General features: G+C 33.5%; 1 protein-coding gene across 2 annotated transcripts in view; it reads left to right on the top strand.

Moving 5' to 3' along the window:
* The first annotated feature begins 718 nt into the window (after positions 1 to 718).
* The window catches only part of LOC112046081 (ribosomal protein S6 kinase alpha-5), a 128,884-nt gene continuing 105,311 nt past the window's right edge, over positions 719 to 24,291 (top strand). Inside the window, exon 1 of one of the 2 annotated variants that reach the window (XM_052886708.1) lies at positions 719 to 1,992. In XM_052886708.1, the coding sequence (XP_052742668.1) occupies positions 1,350 to 1,992 (643 nt within the window). In that variant the 5' untranslated portion in view covers positions 719 to 1,349. Of the gene's footprint in view, positions 1,993 to 11,361; positions 12,461 to 24,291 lie in introns of those variants that run through there. The other variant, XM_052886709.1, reaches the window with a different exon arrangement.

Genomic DNA, 24,291 nt, shown 5'->3' with positions numbered 1-24,291 from the left:
AATACTATGCACATAGACTTATACTTAGAGCATTCATTACTTATTACTTTACAACATTATAGCATTGGAAACTCAAAGAGCAACAAAAATATTACTAGTTTTAAAAACAAAGAACTTAATCAATGGGAATAATTAGCTACAGTAAAGTAAATACATTCACATAATATCCATTGTTATGTAATTATTTTAGTAATAGGACACCGGAATAGTAGGCGCTCAAATATTTTGTTTATGTAGCGAACAATAAAAAACTAACCTAAAAAACTCCCTTGTCTATCAATTTGACCTTGGCTTTCAGGTTACATCGTCAATCGCCATGCAAGTGGCGCCGCGTACTCTATTTCTTCTCATATAAACAAGGCGCGAAAATCGACCTAATTGTAAAAGATTTAAAGTGTATTCTCGATTATATCGAATGAAGTTTGACAGCTAGCTGCTTGGCCTGCTTGTACAGTCCATCCAACAAGTTGTGTTTTAAAGTGTCAAAAAATGCACAAGCAATTCTCACCTCGTAACTAAGTAAACAACCTGTGGAACTAAATAAATGAAATAAAACCTATGTCTTTAAGCTAATTGATTAAGTTCCCTTCAATTTGTAAGGATCATAAAAGCCATATTTTAGCAATAATAAAATTATTTACAGTTTATTCACAATTTGATAGCGCTAAGAGAAACCTACTTGCTCGACGCCAGTCGTTTGTTTGTTGACATTAGTACGTCAAATAGTTGTCTCGTGAAACGCGTAGGGTGCCGCATCTCGCATTTAAAACGTAGATTAACCACATTTACGCATTAAATAAACACACTGTGAGAGTAATCTTTTGTGCTGTTGACGGCAATAAGCATATATTTATGAATACCTGCTACGTACTACTGTGTTTGTGAATGAACTAAAAAGAGCGGGGAAAATCAGTGCCAGTGACGATAATATTGCTATTTATAGACAGAAGTATAGCGCGTTTATGTTTTCATGCTTAGAAACGTGTTGCCTCTCGTAAAACGGACTCCAATTGGAAATTATCGGCGGAAATATCGATGTTTGTACTCTATTTTTTTTGTTACCATTTAATGCTTGCATCTAAAACCCACCCGCCGAAACAAGTTTGACAGCTCACAGATACACACATACAAAGGATATTGTGCGCATGTGTGTATGGATTGAGCAGTGATGTGAAATTCTTGCGCTTATCGATTAGGTAGATAATTTCAAGGGCGCGCACGGTACCTAGAAGTCTAGATACGGACATTCTGTTTAATGAAAATATTATGAGTATGGTTGAGTATCACTGAATTTTAACGACAACTTGTTATAGGTATGGTATATTTGATGATTCATATTATATACTAAAATGGAGTCTGCTCAAATGAATATAAAAGATAATGCAGATGCAACAAGTAGCGCATCTTCGAGCTCTAACCAGCTCTATATGTCTGAAAGCTTGGATTTACCAGATGACACATTTCGTATGAGCTTAGATTATATATCAGTAGTCGGAGAAAACGTTACAATAGGAGACAGAGATCCATCTATAGATAACATAACACACAATATGGTCACTGAACCGCAAACCCCTTGCAATACTCCTTTAGAGGTTGACAAAACTCTAACACCAACAAACCCTACATCGCCTATCATATTTGATACCCCCAAACGGTCTGAAGATTCAAAAGGAAGTGCTACCAAAACGCCCAATTTGCTAAAGTTATCGCTAACAAAAAATATTGACGATGTTTTCGTTAAGCCGTCACCCGTCGCGGAAGTCATGTCTCCCGCCAAAATGCTACAATTTGAAGTTGATGTCGCAAGTAGCGCTACTCCTACCATGAAGAGAGCCGCTATAGATTTCAACTTTTTCAACGAAAACAACTTTGAAGAATATTTCGTCGATGTACCAACACAAGCGACTGAAGCAAAGGAAGAAGATGTTAAAGTTTTCAAGGAAACGCCGGTCATAGTGAACGCTGACACCGTTCGTCATGAAATAGGATATGGTAAGTTGACATTTATTTAAATTTTTCGTAACTAATAAAACGTAAATAATTTGTTAAATAAACGGTGGTTTAAATTGCCTTATGGGCTTAAACCTTGAAACTTAAGGTTATAATACGTTTGGGTAGAGATATAATAATTTAAAATTTTATCTAACGTATTATAGTAGGTACCTACCTAATAAAACAAACTAGAAAGTAGCTTCCTGCCGTCCCTCTGCATGATTAGATCTTTTAAATCACTAAACGAATTTTGATGCTGTTTTAATAATAAACAATATCGTCACTCTTGGTTCAGAGTTTCCACCCATACTAAGTTAAAATACGATATTACTTTTACGCACAAAACAATAATAGTCGCACAAATTAAAACAATCGAAAATATTTAAATGTACTTTTAGATTTACCAATTGAGGTCAATGGCAATATTAGTTGTATGAAAGGATTGATGAGAACTTCCTTTTTCATCAATCCTTTCATAGGAGAGATAAGCAATGGAGATATGCGAAAATCGTAGCAAGTGAAAGTACGTGGTCTACTCCTAAGTCCTACTCCTACGGGAATGAGGCGTGATTTTATTTTTTGTACAGATACTCGTACACATGTAACTATTTTTTAGCACGTACGTATTCAACCACGAATATGTGAAATCAAGTGTGTCATGTCTAGAAAGTCGTTATTAAGTTTGTCCCTGTAATAAAAGTAGGATTAAGTCAATTAAAAAGGATAATTATCACGTAATCTGTTCTCTATCAAGCAATGAAATTATTAACATTGTTTGATCTACCGTAATCAAATCATGAACGTAAACATGTTGATTTTCTTGTTTTTGTAAAGTTCTGCCAATTCGACGAGTTGTCCAATTTAAGTACTTACGTTATGTATTTGTGAAGCTCTATTATCATTTCCAAGCGGGAAAATCCTTGATGTATATTCAAATTTATCACGTTACGTTTATGAGTATACTTACTTACGAAAATGTTTTAAAATGGGAATCCGTTTTGCTTAAAAGGTTATAATCAATTTTATTTGTTATAATCTTGGTAGAGTAGCCTTTGACCGGTTTGCCTTATCGTAAGTATCTTATTAATAGATAAACAATTGCTTTATTTGTTTGTGTTACTAACAGAATGTGTTTATTTTAACATTGCTATCCTACCTCGATTAATAAACTTGTTTTATCTATCAATTAAGTATACTAAGTAAGAAATTTTAGGATCGTATTCCTATAGAAACATAATATTACTTATAACCTTGAATTTTAAAAAGAATTATGTTCTGAGGAGGATAAACTATTAAACAGAAAACATTAAATAGACCATGGTAACGTAAATGCTCCATGGCCTCTCATCATCATCGTTATTTTTAACCGATGGACATCCACTGTTAGACATAGCTTTTTTAATGCAATATGAGCTTGCGCTTGACTACAATTTAAGCCTGATGGAAAGCATTAATGTGGTCTATGTTGAAGCACGCTTACCGAGAAGATCCCTAGTCAATCTTGCTTCATCTTACACACCTCTAGAAGGTGTGTGTTTAAAATAGCTCTCTTGTGAGGACATTCAAACAGCACTGTCTTGAGATGCATGTACTTATCCAGCGGCTTCGTGTAGCTCACTATGGGCTCTACTACATTGTACTTTGTACTCCTACCGGTATCCTAGGCTCGTATTAGTCGTACTTGTTCTATTATCATGTCTGTGTTTTATCATATGAATTTTAAATACCCTTACCCATAAAAATTCTTTTCAAGCTAATTTATCTGCCTGGCATTTGAATCCGAGATGCCTTGGCTTCTTGCGATGTTATCATTGAACCACTATTTCGTACTATCATAGAGGTTATTTAGCGAACTTACTTATATATCTACTTACGTAAACTTGAGTAGGTATTTATTCAAAATATCTATTTAAGTATTTGGAAATCTCTTGACAAATATTACAATTTTGCAATGTCCTTAATGACGAGAAAATGACCTAAGTACCTAATCACTATTAGGCGTCAGCTTTATTGCACGTATATTAATTAACAACTGGACAATTGAGAAAGGAAAGCGTGAGGAAAAGAGGAGATGTAATCTCTAAGAAGAAGAAGAATCACTTTATTGCATACAAGGTAACATATAAAACAGAAATAAATATAAAAAAGATGGTATGCGATGTCGGCCTTTTTGACAAAGGAAATCTTTAAATGGCAACTACTGAAAACAGGACAAGTGGATAAAACTAAGATAAAAAAGTACCTACACGTGTATTAGAATAAACAACGTTTATATCAATAGGTACATGCTTTATATGTTTATATGTCATTAATTGTCCAGAGAGTTTTATTATTAATGATATAAATTATAAAACACGCGTAATGCCTACTATTACTGAGTTTTACATATTTTATGAGGTAAATACAAAAATACAAGGCACTGAAGGTTTTTCCGGAGAAATATGTTTCCTTTAACTTTAGCTTATAATTATAAATAACTTATATTATAAATAACAAAACTGTGTAAAAATATTTTTACAGGAAAATAATAAATTGTTGTTTAAATTAGGTTTATAGGTTATTTTACGAATCAAAAATTGTAGCTACCAAAATGATGTAGAGATAATAACATTAAAATACATAACTAAGTAAGTGTATTTGTTTATTTTCCTGTTGACTTTATTTAAAAAAGGAAGAGTACATATCTATCTGGTTTTATGTGGATGTTAGAACCTAGTTCTACGGAGCGAGGTTCAGACCTTGACCAGAATAACGCTAGACCTACATTGGGGGCCGCGGCCTGTACCGTGAATCTACTACCTTTAATTTTATAACGCTAATTATTGCGTATTATTATCAATGCCAAATGGTGTATTTCAGCGTACCTACAATGATTTGGATAAACAATCATAACGTTCGAAGTAGATATTTTAGCTATAGAAAGTTCTGGGTATAATATTATGATCTATGATTTTTATATTTGGTAGGCACGGACTTGTATTTTATTTTTCTTTGTTATCTATGCCAACACGACATTCGGGTCAAACGGTTCATATTTTGATCTTATTAGAAATAGCGTTCGACCACAATTGCTACTTTAATTTATAATCTAAGTACCTACTATTGGAATCCCTTTCTTAAACTTAATTTATGACATACTTGATTTTGACATTATAATTATTATTGTAAAAGTTCTTGATTTGACATTTTAATTTTTATTATTATTGTAAATTGTTCCTAAATTTTATTAGATTTACGTACAGTTTAATCTTATGCTTTAAGTTTTTAACCTGTAAATGCCTGTAAAAGATGGCTGCAATAGTCTCAGAATTTTGTAACCGATTTATGTTCAATGTTATGTTGGCATTTCCAATAAATAAATATAAATTATAGAAAATTTTAGCGGCAAATAACGAACGAACTAATCATATTCAACTAGCCATGTAGTCAATGAAGCAGCAAAGTTGTTTGTTTCTTCAATAAGTAAATTTTAAACTAGTCGCAACTCGAATAATATACATCTACATCAATGACTACTCGTGTAATATTAGCTAGTGTTAAAATGCATTTTCTGAAATAAATTTAGCGTTGGTAGTTAAATTTCGTTCCGTTGATTAAAAATTTCTATCAAACCGATTGTGTTTCCAAAACGATCGGTTGCTACGTGACTTTTTCTTTTAAAGCGAAGGTCGCTCGTGCTTCCGCGTCTTCAATGATACACAGTTATTGCCAGATCGCATTAATTCGGACTCTACCTTTGAAAACGTTTGAAATATCTGCACACGAACTTAATTTATCACACGTTTAATGATTTACTGTTATAATTTATTGATGTTTATCTATTTACTGTCTTATATTTCCGTGTTTACCTAAAAACCTTTTACTGTTTAATTTTATGACATTTGAAATAGAACATCATGCCCTTCTCCCTTTTATAATTTTTTAACGGCACAACCAAAACAATAATAATCAGCTCTTAGCTCACATACAAAAGGCTTTATTATTTATAAAAATACATAAATCAGCCAAATATATAATCTTGTCCTTTTTAAAAACAATTAAAAAAATAAAAGTGTGTATTTAAAATTTAAATTAGGTCGTGTGATCAGTGATCATACTAATATTATAAAGGCGACAGTTTTGTGTGTTTTACTCTTTATTTACACATACTTATCATCCCGGAAAAATCCTTGGTTCCCGCGGGATTTGTGAAATACAGAATTCCACGCGGACGAAGACGCAGGCGTCCGCTAGTTGTATAAAAATTGTTGGTTTAATTTTAATTAAATTCAATTTATTCTGTAGAGTTTGCATTAAGACCACTCTGTGTAAGATGTCATAAGCCATATTTGTAATTTTATTATTTAGTACTTATATCCGTTAAAACATCAAATTATTTTTATATGCATTCCTATTTAATAAGTTTAGAGTAAGCATTGTCTTAAGTCATCCTATTTTAATAAATTATTTTGTTAACACTTACTCGTAAATAGTTGTTATACGGAACTAGCATTATCAAAAATTGAAATGTGTTGTACTTAATCTAAATTATAAATAGAGATAAGCATGTTTTAAACTTCCGGGATTTCACTATCACTTGGTAAGTATTCTTAGTACAAAATGATGAGTCTCGAGAACTATAAAATCTACAATTGACAACACCTACGTTTGGTTTTGAAAAAAAATTAACAAAGCACTACCGAGCTTGCACTTGAATCACAATCGGCAAATTACAATTGAAATCCGCGTGGCGCAGTGGGTAGTGACCCTGCATTCACGACCATGGCCGTGAGTTCGATTTCCACAACTGAAAAATATTTGTGAGATGAGCATGGGTGTTTTCCGGTGTCTAGGTGAGTTTATACATTATATATATTAGTATTTATATTGTGTAGTATAAGGTAAATGATAAAATCAGATATCTTAGGACCCAAAAAAACAGGCTACGCTTACTTCGAGGTTAAATAGTTATCTGTTGTCCTAATGTATTTAATCATAACAGATGAATTCAATTAAGTGTTAAGTTCGGTGTCCTAAAAAGTTATTAGTGACCGCCAGCGAAATGAGGTCGTAGGTACTGAGGTTGTTGATATGAATTCGAGACACGCATTCTGAGAATATTCAACAAACTGCTAATTAAATAAATGGTATTACATCATTGAGTGCAATCAACAATTCACATAACTTTCACTAGCAAAATTCACTGACCATTAGAAATAATTTATCAATAGTATGAATTAAAATATTTCAATTATGCATAGAGACAAACGAAATATATGTGGTAGAAATTAAATATGGTCAGAAATACTTATTTGACTTACTAATTCTTAGAATTGATTTTGTGTCACTGACGTATAAATTCTATTTGTTGATAGATCCCATTTTTCTTTCCGCTTCAAGCGGATCTACCAATTATAACGCAAAAAAAAATATTAGACTGAAACTTCTTGAGATTGTTGCTTTACAAGTGTTGCGGAAATTCATTATAAACAATGTATGTAATTACTTTGTTACGCTAAACTTCATTTTTATTTTTTATAAATTTTTAGAGATATAGATGACACACTCAATAAAATATTACAATTACATCGCGCAATAGTTGATATTTTGATCGCATGACTCAACACTGACCAAGAAAAACCGTTATGGTAACAGTTATGAAATTTTAGGACAGTAAGCTCCTTCTATAGATAAGAATTTATTTTGTACGGCACGTAGATACAAAAACTGGCGCAGTGTTTTAGTAAACGTCTCCAAAGTTTACATCAACTTAATTATGTCAATTTAAACCAAATTCATAAATTAATAACCTTGTAGGTACGATTATGAAAGTTAAATAAATAAAAAAGTGGTAAAATGGTTCATCCTCCAGGACAACCATGCATCTAACCACAAATTTTGAGCCTACAAATCATTCGAAATGTTGACATCATTGAGCTCTAAGCAAAAAAATTTTAATAAAAAAAATTTAACCGACTTCCAACTCAAAAAATAACATTAACTAAAAAGCAAAAAATAATTTCCTACCTATGTGCTACCTTCTGATCAGTTTGAAGGCGGTGCCAAGCCAGTGATGTTTTAATTAAATACGTTTAAACTACAAAATTTCTGTGGTTATTCCAGAAACAGCTTTAATTAAAACACGACACTGGCTTGGCACCGCCTTCAAACTGATCAGAAGGTAGCACATAGGTAGGAAATTATTTTTTGCTTTTTAGTTAATGTTATTTTTTGAGTTGGAAGTCGGTTAAATTTTTTTTATTAAAATTTTTATTTTTTTTATTTTTAGTGTTAGCATACCCACTGCGTGTGTACAGTCACAACCTATCTAAGTGGAAAGTTCTTATCAATACAAAATTATCAAGTCCAAACACAAGGTAGCTACTGTGAGCCGTCGAGAAGTTCTCTTCACTGTGCTTCGTCTTCATCACCAGACCCTTAATACAGTCGCAATCCATCTAGGTGGAAAGTTCTCATCAATACAAATTTATCAAGTCCAAACACAAAGTAGCTACTGTGAACCGTCGAGGAGTTCTCTTCACTGTCCCTCGTCTTCATCACCAGACCCTTAATACAGTCACAACCCATATAGGTGGAAAGTACTCACCAATACAAATTAATCAAGCCCAAACAAAAGGTCACGGCTGTAAATCCTTGACGAGTTCCATCGTCTGTGTTTCGGCTCCATCATCAGACCAACTCCAAACCTTCATAAAGTTGTAGTGGTTTAAAATACCTTATGGAAACACTAACAAACGTACTAGCCGTCTCTACAAGTTTCGAAAGTTCCCCTCAATTTCTCCAGGATGCCATCATCAGATCCTGACATGAAAAAAATGGGACCACCCTGGAAGTAAACCCTACAAAACAAAAAAAGAATTTTCAAAATCGGTCTATAATTGACGGAATTATCGCTGGACATACATAAAAAAAAAAAAAAAAAAAAAAAAACATACATACAGCCGAACGTAGAACCTCCTCCTTTTTGGAAGTCGGTTAAAAAAACAGAAAAAGAAGAAGAAATACTTTATTGCACACATTAAAAAACAAATTAAAAAGTATTATCAAAACCGAAAATTAGCATGCAATGAGCAATATCAAACAGGCAACCCTTGATGACAGAATTGCGGAGAAAGAGCGATAATATAGATAGGAAATCCTTTTAATTCTATGTCAGACATTTAGCGATAATTAGGAATCATTATGTATAGTGAAAAAAAAGCCTTTTAAAAATGTGTCATAGCTTCTTCATTAAAATACGGCAAATCTCTGTCTTTCTCATTATGAATTAATAGAATCCATAATATGTGGATATAAATTATGGAACATTTTCTTATTCTTTATTATTTATTAGCATGTATATAACATTGGCCTCATATATCTACTTTATGGTGAAACTGTATTTTAAAATAGGTATATCTACCTACCGCATTTATATTTTGTCAAGGGCATAGTATTTTTGTTCTCATTAATTAAACATACATAATGTAATTAAGGTTATGGGCCATTGTCGGGCGCCCAATAGTAGACATTAAATAGGGCAATTTTGCGGTAGTGTACCTTTACCTTTTACAGATTAGTATCTACTACATAGATATATTATATATTTAATACTGTATTCTTAAAATTTAGCTAAATTAAACTAATTAAACGATCTTATTTAACCTACACTAATTTTAGGTAGATACCTATTTTTTATTGTCGATAAAATATTAGGTCAATCCCTAATAAAAATACCTCTGAGTGTGCGTAAATTACCTATGTAATTAAAATCAAAAGAAAGTTTTTACTTGAAATGCTTAACAAAATCCCTTTTGTACATAGGTATTAAATCAATAATTCAGATCATCTTAATTAATTGTTACATAAATAATTCGTTATTAAAAAATTCAAAGACCACTGAAAGTTAATTTAGAACATCATCTTAATCCCTTTTTTAATTCCAACACCGCAAAGAATCTAGAAAGAGATGTAAAATAGTTTCAACTTTCGTTCACTCTTGTATTGTCTGTCTCCTTCTACTTAATAGATAAGCAATACCTTTGTCTCGTTTTGTTTACGTCCATGAAATGTTGATTTGGTAGTCTATGTAAAAAAATCAGATAATTGATAGAATGAGATAGATGACATAGTCTCGTTTATTTTTACTATGAATTATACCGCTCGTGTTCGTGTTTTAAAAATATCCTGTTAATATTAAAAACGCGAAAGTTTTCATGGAGTTTCAGTTTGTTATTCTGTAACGCCGCTAAAACTGAAGCGATTTGGCTGAAATTTGGAATGGAAATAGATTTTACTGTGGATTAACACATAGGCTACTTTTTATCCCGATAAATCCATGGTTCCCGCGGGATTTGTAAAAGATTTACTTTGTCCGCGTGGTATTTGTAAATTCCACGTGGACGAAGTCGTGGGCGTCCGCTAGATACTGACTATAACCAGCAGCTTTCTTGTGTTTTGTTTTTACATTTTATCGGAGTTTAGTCATTAAATAAGATTTTCATATAAGGCGCCCGGTATTAATCATTCATCGTTTATTTAATTGGGAATTACCAATTGCTTTTCATAAAATTATTAAATAAAATATTAATCAGCATAACTACTAAAATATTACTAAACAAAACCGTAACATTTTATATAAAATGAGTAAAGTTTTGGTAACAAGTTATTAAAGTATAGTTTACGTGCTACGTAAATGAAGAACTAAACTTGGAATCAAAGGTGTATTTTTTTCCTTTCACACATAACTTCAATTTTAAAAACAAGAGCTAAAATTTTCTATGCAACATGCAATCGCAATAGTTTTAGTTACTAATCAATCTATAACAACTGTACCTAGAAATCACTCAAATCCGGTATTTGTTCTGGCCCAACTCCTCACTTTCACTTTTATATTCATTTAACAGCTTTTCTATTTGTTGGGTTTGTTTTCATTCATCAAGTAATCAAATAATTTTACTCGTGGGAGACTTTGGTCCCGCAACATCTTGTATCTGTTTTCCAAAATCGTCTTTTTAAATATTGCTACACCTATTTTTTAAATATAGTTACACAATGACAAGGCTGAAGGCAACATTATTCCTTAGTAGAGAGAGATGACCAAGACGACTCTGTGAGTCTGTGACTGTGAGTTAATTACTCTCCTCTCTATGGGTGTCAATAAAGAATTTCACAACAAAAATTGTCCATTAATAAATTACTGTGTTTTTTACTGTAATTTTCATTTTATTTTTATAAATGTAAGCAGTGCCAGTTTCAAAATAGCAGTTTCTTCTTCCTTTGATGTAAAATAATAAAATAAATAAAACAGTAAATGTGTTAAAGTAGTGAAACAATAATTTTAGAACTTGAACGCTGTTTTATCTGTTAATCTTACTAGTACTGCCTGGCCTCGTAAATCGTAACGTAGTGGGGGCAGCGCCTCTCGCACGTCGCACGGTTTCTATTTTGCGTTTCTCATATTCAATTTAGTTTAGTTAGTTACTTTATCGCGCTGAGTGTGGCATCATTCGCGCTAGCATTTTTAATTTATACATAGAGGTAGTGATTAGAATAGATTTTATAGGCAAAACATAACAGCTTAGTGTTAGTGAAAGGTTATAAATACGGACTGTTTAGTGTCAAATGGACTTTACCAAAAGTGTAGTGAATTTTTATACGACAAAAACGTTTGGATCTATGTAACGACTTTAGTGCGACAAAACGAAGATACAGGCTGTGATTATCGCTGAAATACGCAAAAGGAAAAGGCGTTTGACGTTTCAATTTCAACAGAGCGAAAGTAGTCGCGAGTGAAAAACCGACGCGGTGAATTCACGCAGACCCCGCGGTCTGTATACACTGTACGGTTGGTGGTGGATTTTTAAATCGGTCGGGTAACGTCGAGAAGCGCCCTCTGCAGTTCGGGTGTCACTCGACTTGAACTTTACGCGACTCATTGCGGGTATAACAAGACAAGTATGTTGGTGAATATTACGTGTCGCGAGTACTTTCGCTGAGGGTATACACTGTAGTTGCGTGGTCGGTTGCGCCGTGCTCGGACACGCGGTGGCCGGTCTACATGAAGGTTGAGCCATGGCGACAGCAGAGATGAGCCTGCCGGACAAGAAGCCTGAGCACGAGTCCGGGTACTACGAAGGCAGCGACCAGGAGGGCAGCATGGAGTGCGGGTGTCCGTCCCCGGTCAGTTCGCGCAACTCGTCCCACTCCACCAAGAAGCGACGCCACAGTCAGAAGCTCAAGAAAGTGCCCGTCAAGAAACTGAAGACCGAACAGCCGGTCAACGGTCACAACATCCATCATATAGACAAAAGTGTGGAAATCGTTGAGTATACAGTGTCAGTGAGTAAGCGTGCGGAGGAGCCAGCCCCGGGGCCAAGTAAGAGGAGCAGTTCAGTGGAGTTGATTGGTGGGACAGTGCCCGCCCCGGCAAGGGACTCGGTTGACTGGAATTTGGTGGAGGCTAGTAAAATTAGGAAAAGAAACAAAGGTCAGTATTATTTATGTTCTTTTTAATCCTTAATCTTCAGGTTTCCTGCATTTGATCACAAAGCTGTCATGAAAATAAAAATAGTCTTTATTCGCTGACTGCTTATTAATACATGTTATATATATTATAACTTAATACTACTTAGTTTATTAATGAGGAACAGTCAGGTTGCCCTCAACATAGGCCTCTTCCAGACTGCCATGCTGCTCAGTCTCTAGCCTTTCTTTTGGCAGGATGTCCGTCCTTCCATCTTGTATGTGGTCATCCTTGCCTTCTTTAAATGGAGGCCAGGCTATATTCATGTGTAAATACTGGTCTCCAGTGTCATTCCAGCCATTCAACCTTGCTCTAGAAGCTAAAGCAGGCGTCCCAGGTTACCTACCATCTTATAACAGTGTTGTTAGACCCAATATGCTATTAAGCTAGCATAATAACTTTTTTTTTATTAAATCCATCAGTGATCAGTCGCTTGACTATAAATTGATTCTTTGATAGAAGAGAATGTTTTAGGTTGAAGGTCACTACATTAAGCGCCTCGTCTTGTTATGGCACCACCTCACAACTCTTTCACTTCACAGTGGATCACCATAGCCTTGGTCTTACCAGTTGTTATTAACAATTTGGCAAGACTCTTTGTGTGCTCTTGCAGTCTGCTTTTGTGTTTTATGACATTTATTTGTTATATCTTCCTTGACTTGTCTGCATTTTAAGATATTCATGCATGTCTGCTGTTTTAGTGAACCAGAGAGCGTTTAGTATTGTGCCGGATACTAGGTGTATTGTAACTTATGTATAGTTGCGAGGAGAGTCCACTTAAGAATTATGATATAATGTCTTGGGCTTGTTCTCTTGTCCTCATTTAGTCTATGAATTGGTTAGTGGTAGCCACAATAAAGTTGTTGTAGTGGATTTTCCAATCTTAGGAGATTCACCCATTTCTGTTTCTGTTTTTCTTTATTTAAAAAAAAGAATATTTGCCATATCTTTTAATTATGACCAATATTCCCACTCCCCTCCATCTACTTGGTAAAAACTGTGTTAGGAGTGGGTACGATAATCGTCCACCAGCAACCAGGGCAGGGATCAAACCACAACCTCTTATGTTATGTCAGACTTCCATTACCGTTGAGTTATTGAGTCTTTATGTTCAAACAGTCTACAATTCCACAGCCTCATGTTTTTAGATATCTGACAAATTGCCCAAAATCAAATCAATCTTTTACCTTAGGTGTAAATAAAATCACAACTAAGGTTCCTAAATTACTGAGAAAGGGTTTTGGAAAATTCATCACTTAATAGTTGATTGTTAAGTGCTAAAAAGAATTATCCAAATTGGTCTATAAATGACGAAGTTATGCGTGAACACACATAAAAAAATATATATATATATGGTCAAATTGAGAAACCTCCTCCTTTTTTTGAAGTCGGTTAAAAATGACTTATTATAAATGCAAAATAGTTTATTAAGAAACTGAGTTAAAATGGTTTTGATGTTTGTAGAGCCATGTGCTTTTCTGTTCACTGTAAGTGTGACAAAATAAAATTAAATAAATGTGAGTCAATTGTTTGTTATTAAAAATAAAATTACAATTACTGCCATTCTGAGTAGGGTATTTGGATATATTCATTGATTTGATTTTACTTGTGAACAACATTTTGGTATTTGTATTCTTGCAAAAGACAAAATAAATAAATTATTATTTAATAGTTAAACATGCTATGATATGCTACATTGACAGGGACTTTTTGAGCAAAAGAAGTGTACTAATATTTTACTGTATTGTGTTTACAACAACTGGGACAAGTATTCAATAGAAAATGGCCCAGCATTTTTGGTAGGTTTGGGAACTTATAAGCAATAAAAATCTTTAATGCTGGTTTCTTCAAAAATTGTTAAAAGTTTTGATGCAAAAGTATAAAAATTTTCATGTAATAAGCTATATGTATAATATAAACAGCTTCTTAAACTGTTGTCAGAAGATAACTAAGAAAAAAATCTTCATTTATATGTTATGCCACACAACAAAATACTATATGCTCAATGTGCAATGTGTGGCATAACCTAGAAATTGGCTCAGCATGTTGCTACATGACCTTCTCAAATATGTAGACCAAGCAGTGCTGATTTTCAGTTGGGATTGAAAGCCATAATGCACAGTTACATTCTGCATAACCTTAACTTGCTTCAAATGGTGAAGAAAAAACATCATGAGGAAACCTGCACTCCTGAGAATTTTCTTAATTCTTTACATATAGTGTGAAGTCTGCCATTCCACAGTTTATTTCTCTGTTGTCCCAAAATAATAAAGGAGAGCGTGCTATTTTAAATTGTGCTGCTACTGGTTCCAGTCACTGATATTGTATTATTATTTATGTGTGCATCTTAGTCCTACTGATGTACAAACAGATAACACAGAATGTAAAAATAATAATAAAGGAGCTGAAGTGGCAATGGGCTTGGCACATAGTTCAAAGAGACAATGGACGTTGTGGTCCCAAGTGGTGGAATGGCGACCCCACACCAGAAAGCCCTGTTTTGGTTGACTCCTCACCAAGTGGACTGAAGGCAACAAGCGAGTAGGGATTCACTGAATGCAGGTGGCTCAGGATTGGAGTGATGTTTGGAAGTCTTACTATACAAATACACCATATTAATGACTAATTTTTTTTTTTTTTTTGCAATTTATCATTTTACTTATCTTTCACATAAACTGACATTATATTGACGTAAAGGCATCATTAGAATTATTCTTTAAAATATTCAATGTACCTACTAATTAATTAATCACTGTACAAATAAATGTGTGAATTGATTATTGTAAATAATAATGTTTTTTATAATGATATTGCAAGCTGTAAGGCGGAATTTGGTGTTTATTTCAATAAGATCTGACTGTAACCTGAATTCGCAATAAACAAATTTTGATTTGATTTGATTTGAAAAAAGTCCTTACAAAAGGCCTATGTCCTGCAGTGGACATCCATTATAATAGGCTGATATGATGATGATGAATAAAGTAATGCTGGTTGGCAAATCTGCAGGCTTTGAATTTATTTATTTGTTTATTATATTGTCAAATCAACTGTCAATATCTGACGATTCTTGAGTTTTCAAGTTCTGCTGGCCTATTTCGTATTTAGGTATTTATTATCAACCTAATAAATAAAACAACAAATCAGTTGACAAAATGTCATCCAGTGCTTACTGGTGGATATCGTATGGTATGTAGATGACATATTGTCAATTGAGTTGTTGTTTATTTTAATAGGTTGATGATAAATACCAAAAATAGAGACTAGGCCAGCCCACATTGTTATATGTATAGATACAAATATTTTATTTTTTATTTTATTTTATTTTATTATTTGGACCACCAACAAAATTATATGTATACAGAATTAAAAAACTTAACAAATAGGGTATAGAAACACATATAACTTTACTTAAAGGTAGTCACATCATGCATAAAGTGTAGGTCGTACTAACAATTAAAAATTAAGTGTTAAAAAATTAATTAACATAAATTTACACAAATTAAAAACAGAGAAAGAGAAAAAAAAAACGACAATATACACTAGGAATTAGTTAAAAAAAATAAAAGGAAACTGTTAATTTCACAACTAAACTCAAAGGTTATTAATTTTAGTAAGTAACTTAAAGCAAAAGTAAAATAGCCAAACTTAAAACAAAACTAAGAATTAGATAAAACATGGGTTATACAAACAATGACACATGAAAGGCGGATTATTAAACAGATCTCTTCTTAATAGTATTAATTATTTTGGACTTAAGGACCTTAATATGACAGGTTATAAATATGACAAATAGCATAATAATTTGATATTCATTGATAACATGCTTGGTGTTGTCAAGCAATAACACAAACTATCTTCATGACCTCCTCCTGCATACTTCCATCCAGTTTCACAACAAAGCAACAATAATGGTTCCTTGTCTTTTGTTGTACTTCAATTGATATTGATAATAAATATCTATATTGGCTACAATTTGTTGCTTATCAGTATTTGGAAAATCTGCAGGTTCATGACCTTGTTTCATTTACACAAGATTACACAAGTTTTAACAGAAAGTTCATTCAATATGCGAAATTTTAGGGTAGTTTGTGATGATAATATTGGGTGAAGGATAACACATTTTGCTGTGTATTTTAGCTTGCACTGCATTCATATCGTAAAACCCTAAAAATATGATGAAATAAAAATTATAACACATCCTATTGGTTGTACTCTCACAGACCAGCACTGTCACAGCTATGTCTACTACTACAAATTTCATGTATCTGTATCATAGTTGCTATTCTTACTTAAGCCAGCCACACACAGTCAAGTACATTGTCAAGTCTGCAGCAGTGAAAGATTTTATTGTTAGAAAATACCAATTTGGTACTTAAGAAAATTACGAACAAGCCTACCCAGGTGACTAATTAGTAATTTTACTTAAACCCAAACTTATAATATATTGTTATTAAGTAAGATATTGATAAAGTAAGACTAAGATAATGTCCAATAACTCAAATTGTAAAAAAATACGAAACCCTAAAAATATCCATAACTAGCAGACGTCACTCGTTTTCACCCGCGTATTTACCATTCCCGTGGAAATATGGGGATAAAAATATAGCCTACCTTCATTGGGAATAATATAGAATTTTAATGGAAAAAGAAATTTTCAAATCAGTCCAATAGTTGTTTCAGAGCCTATTCAATGAAAACAAACAAACAATCAATCAAATCTTTCCTCTTTACAATATTTGTAAAGATAATCAATGCGATAGCCATAACCATACTTCTATATATTTTTTTTCACTTTCACATACCTAAGCACGCTGCAGACTGGACATAATACTTGACCGTGTGTGAATGGCGTTATGTGGTTGCTATGGTCATTTTCTATTTATTATTATCGTGCAGTTGTTTTATGACAATATTAAAAAATGAAATTTAATGTTAAAGTCTAAATTGTTAGTTAGCGATTGTAAACCATAACACTGATAAGTGTTATCGCGGTTTCTCGCCAAGGACTCGTAGAAAGACGGAGTTCCCATCGGAAAAATACTATGGGGGCATTTCAGTTGAATATTCTTATGTTTTTAAATACAAATCAGTGATTTTAGTACAAATTTTAAAGGTGATTTATTTTCATTACTCCACTTGTGATGTATGTTTTGACGTCTTTGTGAAATCCAATGAAAAATCGATAAAAATTTAAGTAATTTTACGAATAAAATTGTCTAAAATAGTATATTTAATATGTTTAGCTTAGCTTCGACTTTGTATCAAAACAATAACGGACGACCGAAGTTTTGTTTGCGTTAAAGGTATTTCATACAAACTGTCATAAAAATTATACATATACATACATTACATTTAATTATTTGTATGTATGTATAATGTATCTTTTTTTTCTACTTTATAATTTCCTAAGCCTATGGATGCCTGGAAGAGATCGCTACTAAGCGATAAGGCCGCCTTTTGTATTCTACTTTTTCTTGTGTTTCTGTTTTGCTTGTTTTTTATTAAAATTATTGTGACAAAAAATAAAGAGAATAAACAAATAAATAAATTAATTTATCTTATTATTATGTACTCGCCACCTTAATTTGTCCTAATATAATTTCCTAAGCCTAAAGTTGCCTGGAAAAGATCGCTACTAAGCGATAAGGCCGCCTTTTGTATTGTACTTTTTCTTGTGTTTCTGTATTGCTTGTTTTTTAACCGACTTCAAAAAAAGGAGGAGGTTTCTTAATTCGACCGTATAGGTATATTTTTTTAAATTATTGTGGCATACAAATAAAGAGTATTAAAAAACTCAGACCAATTATTGTATAAGACCTGCCTCGCTAGACGTTACTTTTCTGTCAAAGTATATGATCAACGATCTAATGCGATTATAAAAACTGTCTCTATAGAATCGATGTAAAATAGTTGTAATCGTGTTCGTCGTTTAAAGAGCTCCGTAAAAATACCTTTTTATGTAATTGAATTGTGTAAAAAAACGGACAAATACTTCAAGTTTAGTATAAGATTTATACCAAATCTAAGCTCGTTTTCCTCAGAAAATGACAGACAAATTTGTTGGTGACTATGAGTGCAATACATGTCCTTCTATAATTGGTCTGAGATTAAAAAAAATACTGTAGCAGATGACAGATGTAAGTCGATGTTACTCAATACCTGCTTAAAGTTAAGTTACCTATAGCTGACACAAAAGCAGTAATGGTATTATAGTTGAGAGATGCCGGATACTTTGGAGGTGAAAGTAACTTTCGCAAAGTACCTACATTTTCAAGTCAATTTCGGTTAATGTTATCGGCATTATGATATTGATCATGATCACGGTGACTCGTAGGTTTCTGAGATAGTTAATTAAATAACTGTCGTGACCTTTAGAATAGTAGGTAACTTGTGTAGTTGGATTTTTATCTTGTTTTTTTTCGATAGAATGGATAGATAGTGATACTTATTTGATCGTAGTATAATACTATACTATATATAATACTAGCAAACGCACCGCGGTTTCACCCGCGTAGTGCCCATTCTTGTGGGAATACGGAGATGTAATATAGTCTATGTTACTGGCTGATAATGTAGCTTTCAGTTAGTAAGAGAATTTTTGAAATCAGTCCAGTAGTTTCGGAGCTTATTCGTAACTAGCGTTGCCAACCGTACTATAATATATATAGTATTGTATATTTCGGGTTTGCGTATGTACTGTTGAAGAAATATATAGTACGCTAAATACTATATTTTCAATACTTAAATCTAACAATTAAAATTTTTATATCAGAACTATAAGAACATTAGTTTTTGACATGCAATAGCGTCTAGCCTATCCGAACTTGTCTATCTTACTGAGTTTCAAACGAACAAAAATTAACGAACGAACGAATTAGAAAAAAATTGCTTTGATTTTCAAAAATTTTAAAATCAAATGTAAAAGACATACCTATATGACACTCTTATTTTAGATAAATACTATATTTTATTTAAGCGTAAGTATATTTTTTATAGCTAAATCTGAAAAATACTTTATTTTTCTGATAAAATATTGGCAAACCTATTCGTAACAAACGAAATAATCTAAACTTACCTTCTTTTATTAGTTTAAATTATATATTTTAAATCTGGTAAAATGCTACAGTCTGAATCACAGTCAAAATGTTTTACAATTGTAAACTTAGGTTTGTCGACTCATCCATATTGTAAACACGTCCGAGATTTTTCTTCTCTACCGATAAAGACGTTTTTATCGTACAGAACAATGTCGATAAATAAATTGTTCTTATCTCTGTTGCGAGATAGCTTAGCTATATCTTGTGTATTTAGATCAGATTGTAATTAAATCTATTAACTAATATTATAAATAGGTAAAATTTATGGTAGTGTAGGGTACAGGGGCAGGTACCTCTTAATATAAGTATAGATTTTTATTTGTTTATTACCGTCAGTTCTGCAAGATGTTTAGTAATGTGGGTGGACAAAATATTGATATTCTAGCGGACGCCCGCGATTTCGTCCGCGTGGAATTCAGTTTTTCAAAAAGCCTGCGGGAACCATGGATTTTCCCGGAATGAAAAGTAGCCTATGTAATAATCCAGAGTAAAATCTATTTCCACTCCAAATTTCAGCCAAATCGCTTCAGTAATAGCGACGTTAAAGAGTTACAAACATCCATACAAACTTTCGCGTTTATAATATTAGTAGGATTGTTATAGGTAGGTGTGGTTTAGATATGTTTTTTCATTTTCTACATTCCTAAGCATCCTGCAGACGGTAAACTTGATTGTGTGTGGCCTACATTATCGACCACCAGCACCACTTATCATCGGGTGTGCCATCGACTTGTTTTCAACCATTTCTTTTTTGAACATGGACCGTTATTATTGTTCTTATTTTAAGTAATGATGTAAATAATAATGAGTAATTAAATAAATAATATAATGTAAATGGACAAGTGGAATTTACTCAGTTGTTAATTTATTAACATTTTATAAAATTACATTTTACGGAATCTAAAAAAAAACTAGCGGACGCTACTCTTCGCTAATTGTGTTTTTTTTACAAATCTCTCGGAATCATGAATTTTTTTGGTTAAAAAGGATGTTCTGCTCATATGACAAATTTATCTCTATGCTAAATTTAATCTACTTAGATAGGTCATCACTTACCATCTGATGAGTTTGTCTAGGCCTACCTTGTAAATAATAAAAAAAAAAGGTTCAGAGGTTTAGCCGTAAAAATGTAACAGACAGACTTACTTTCGCTTTTCTAATATCAGTATAGAAGTTGGCAGTGGTGTGCAATCACTATCACCGTGACACTAGATTTATATTATTAGTTAATTTAAAGAATTAAGCGATCAGCCTGTATAATATGACAGATATATGTATAGCTTGGCATCTTCGTTCGTAACACTCCCGATGGCCCGCGCGGACCGGGGGGCGTGTTGCGTTGAATGAAAAACCCACGACTGATGCACCTCACTTTCCACAGCCTTCCCCCGTCGCCCGCATATCATGGGAGTGTCATTAACGAACTTGCCAGACTAAAGCCAACTTTTGGACACCCATCCAGTCATCGACCTAGGTCAACGTCACTTAACAACTAGGCAGTCACACAGCGGCGCCTCTGTAAGCCACACCCCTTCGCTCGTTTCGATAAGCATAATTTAATAAAGCGACGAGATAGATAAATATTTCACTGTAAAAATAGGTACAAAGTAAATATGTTACCAGTACATGTACATACACAATGTCAAAGGTTCGTTGAACGCAGACTGCCGATTGTTTTGTCATACCTACCAAGAATAAGTCGACTGGCGAACAAGTGGTAATTAATATGGGTAATCGTTGAAAATAATAACAAGGTGTATTATGACAGCAGGTGTTATTTAGTAATAACTAGCGGACGCCCGCGACTTCGTCCGCGTGAAACTTAATGTAAACTTTCAACTACCTCTACCCTACTTCTACCCTACCCCTACAAAAATAGGTCCTATGTCCTTCTCCTGGCTCTAAACTACCTCCCTGCCAATTTTCAGCTAAATCGGTTCAGCCGTTCTTGAGTTATAAGTGGAGTAACTAACACGACTTTCTTTTATATATATACATTTTTGCTAAATAATACCTGTCATAATAGGTTAGGTTTGATGGCCTCCGTGGCGCAGTGGTAGTGGTATCCTGGGTTCGATCCCCGGCTGGCTCGATTGAGATTTTCTTAATTGGTCCAGGTCTGGCTGGTGGGAGGCTTCGGCCGTGGCTAGTTACCACCCTACCGACAAAGACGTAGTGCCAAGCGATTTAGCGTTCCGGTACGATGTCGTGTAGAAACCGAAAAGGGGTGTGGATTTTCATCCTCTTCCTAACAAGTTAGCCCGCTTCCATCTTAGACTGCATTATCACTTACCGTCAGGAGAGATTGTAATCAAGGGCTGACTTGTAAAAGAATAAAAATAAAAATAAATTGTCGTCTATTGCAGGAGAGCCGCGATAGCTTAGCGGATAAGACCTTTGCCTTCGATTCGGATGGCGTTGTGTACCTCCAACATTTTACATGTGCATTTTAAGTAATTAAATATCACGAGTCTCAAACGGCGAAGAAGGAACATCGTGAGAAAACTTGCATACCTTGGATTTTTCTTGATTCTCTTTCGTTAAAAAAGAATATTTCAAATCGGTTCAGGCGTCTCTGAGTAATCGGTGAACATAGATGAAAAAAAAAGATTCCGACGAATTGATAACCTCCTTTTTTTAAGTCGGTTAAAAATCATGAAGTTTTAGGATTTTTAGACAGTTTTTTCCCTTTTAGTGGTTCTTCCAGAAAGAAACGGCTTTAATTTATACGCCACTGACTTGGCACCGCCTTCAAAGTGGAAGGTAGCACATACTATGCTATTTTGCGCTTTTTAGTTAATTTTTGTAATTTTTTTTTCATGAAAAGATTTTATATTATTACTTACTAGCGGACACCCGCAACTTCGTACGCGTGAAACTCGATGTAAACTTTCGACTACTCCTACCCAACTCTACCCCTACCCTGCCCCTACCCTACCCCCTACCCTACTCCTACCCCTACCCGAACCCTACCCTACGTTGAAATTTTTCCTGAATTTTCTTTGCTATAAACCTCACGGAGCCCGAGACCTTTCCAACGAATGCAAAAAAGTGGAAATCGGTTCGTGCGTTCTGGAGTTATAGCGTCAGGAAGGAAAACCCGACTTATTTTTATATAGTAGATTACCTAGTCTTGTATTTAGTAGTAAGCCTGTAAGGGAAGAGATTCCCTTTGCTCTAAAGTAGACATACTGTCATCTCGTTCATTCTCATACTAGTAAATCAACATTGTGTCATTAGAACTGCGGTGAAACATCGTAATGATGCAGTTTTGTGATAATTAGGTGCTCAAGGCTGTCTGTCCACCGGTGATAAAAATAAACCTTTGCTAGTTATCACATATAATCTCAGACCAATTATTGTATAGGACCTGCCTCGCTAGACGTTACTTTTCTATCAAAGTATATGATCAACGATGTAATGCGATTATAAAAACTGTTTTTATAGTATCGATGTTAAATGTGTTCGTCGGTTAAAGAGCTCCGTAAAAATACCTTTTTGTGTAATTAAATTGTTTAAAAAACGGGCAAAAACTTCTAGTTTAGTATAAGATATATATAAAATCTAAGCTCGTTTTTCTCAGAAAATGACAGACAATTTTGTTCGTGACTATGAGTGCGATACAGGTCCTTTTATAATTGGTCTGAGCATATAATACAGTATGTTTGACATATTGTTTACCTCAACCATTTTTTTTAAACTACCACCACTAATAATTCTCAAGTCTACTCTCTCTCTCGTCTATTGGTTATTCCGTCAATCTATCTATATCTATACTTATAATAGCAGGTCAAATTCTGTACATTAAAGATATTTTGAAAATTTTTGTTGGAGGACATTATAATAAATAATAATAATAATAAATACTTAAACAATACACATCACTATCTAGCCCCAAAGTAAGTATACAGAGTAGCTTGTGTTATGGGTGCTAAGATAGTTGATATTATAATATTAATATACAATTATATATTACATATAAATACTTATATTACGTATAAATACACACAGACACTGGAAAACACCCATGCTCATCACACAAATATTTTCCAGTTGTGGGAATCGAACCCACGGCCGTGGATGCAGAAAGCAGGGTCACTACCCACTGCGCCACGCGGCCGTCAAGTAAAGTAAAGTAATTATCTTATATTTTAATCGACACTGGAGCCAAAAATATTTTTTTTCGATTTTTGTCTGTCTGTCTGTCAGTGAATTTGTTGACCGAGCGTCTCGCCGAAACTACTGAATGAATTCAAATGAAACTTGGCACGATTTAAGACCATAATACGGAGAAGGTTATAGGATGGTTATAGGGGTTGAATGTTTGTATGGAAATTTTATCATTATTTTTTAGAGTTACAGTTTTAAAAACGTGTTCATAAATCTTAAAAAAATATGAAATATAATGTGATTCAAGAATTTTTTAAATTCAATCTCTAAAGTGGTGAATTAGGACTTGAAAGTTAACATTGATTTCTACGCGGACGAATTCGCGGGCGTCCGCTAGTAGCATATCAAACTTTATGGTCCATATTTTACTCGTACGTCCCTATAGTTGATGAGCCTTCCAAACCGGTGGTAGAATCTTTACAAATATTCAACTGACGTATCAAAAGTGCTTGTAAACTGAGCCTTCTTGAAATAAATGAATTTAGATTTTTTTATATTTTTTATTTTTGAGCAAAATATTTCATTAAT

The sequence above is a fragment of the Bicyclus anynana genome, chromosome 18, assembly GCF_947172395.1.
Source record: "Bicyclus anynana chromosome 18, ilBicAnyn1.1, whole genome shotgun sequence".
Taxonomy (NCBI): domain Eukaryota; kingdom Metazoa; phylum Arthropoda; class Insecta; order Lepidoptera; family Nymphalidae; genus Bicyclus; species Bicyclus anynana.
The sequence above is the reverse complement of the archived record's forward strand: the minus strand, read 5'-3'. Positions and strand labels throughout refer to the sequence as shown.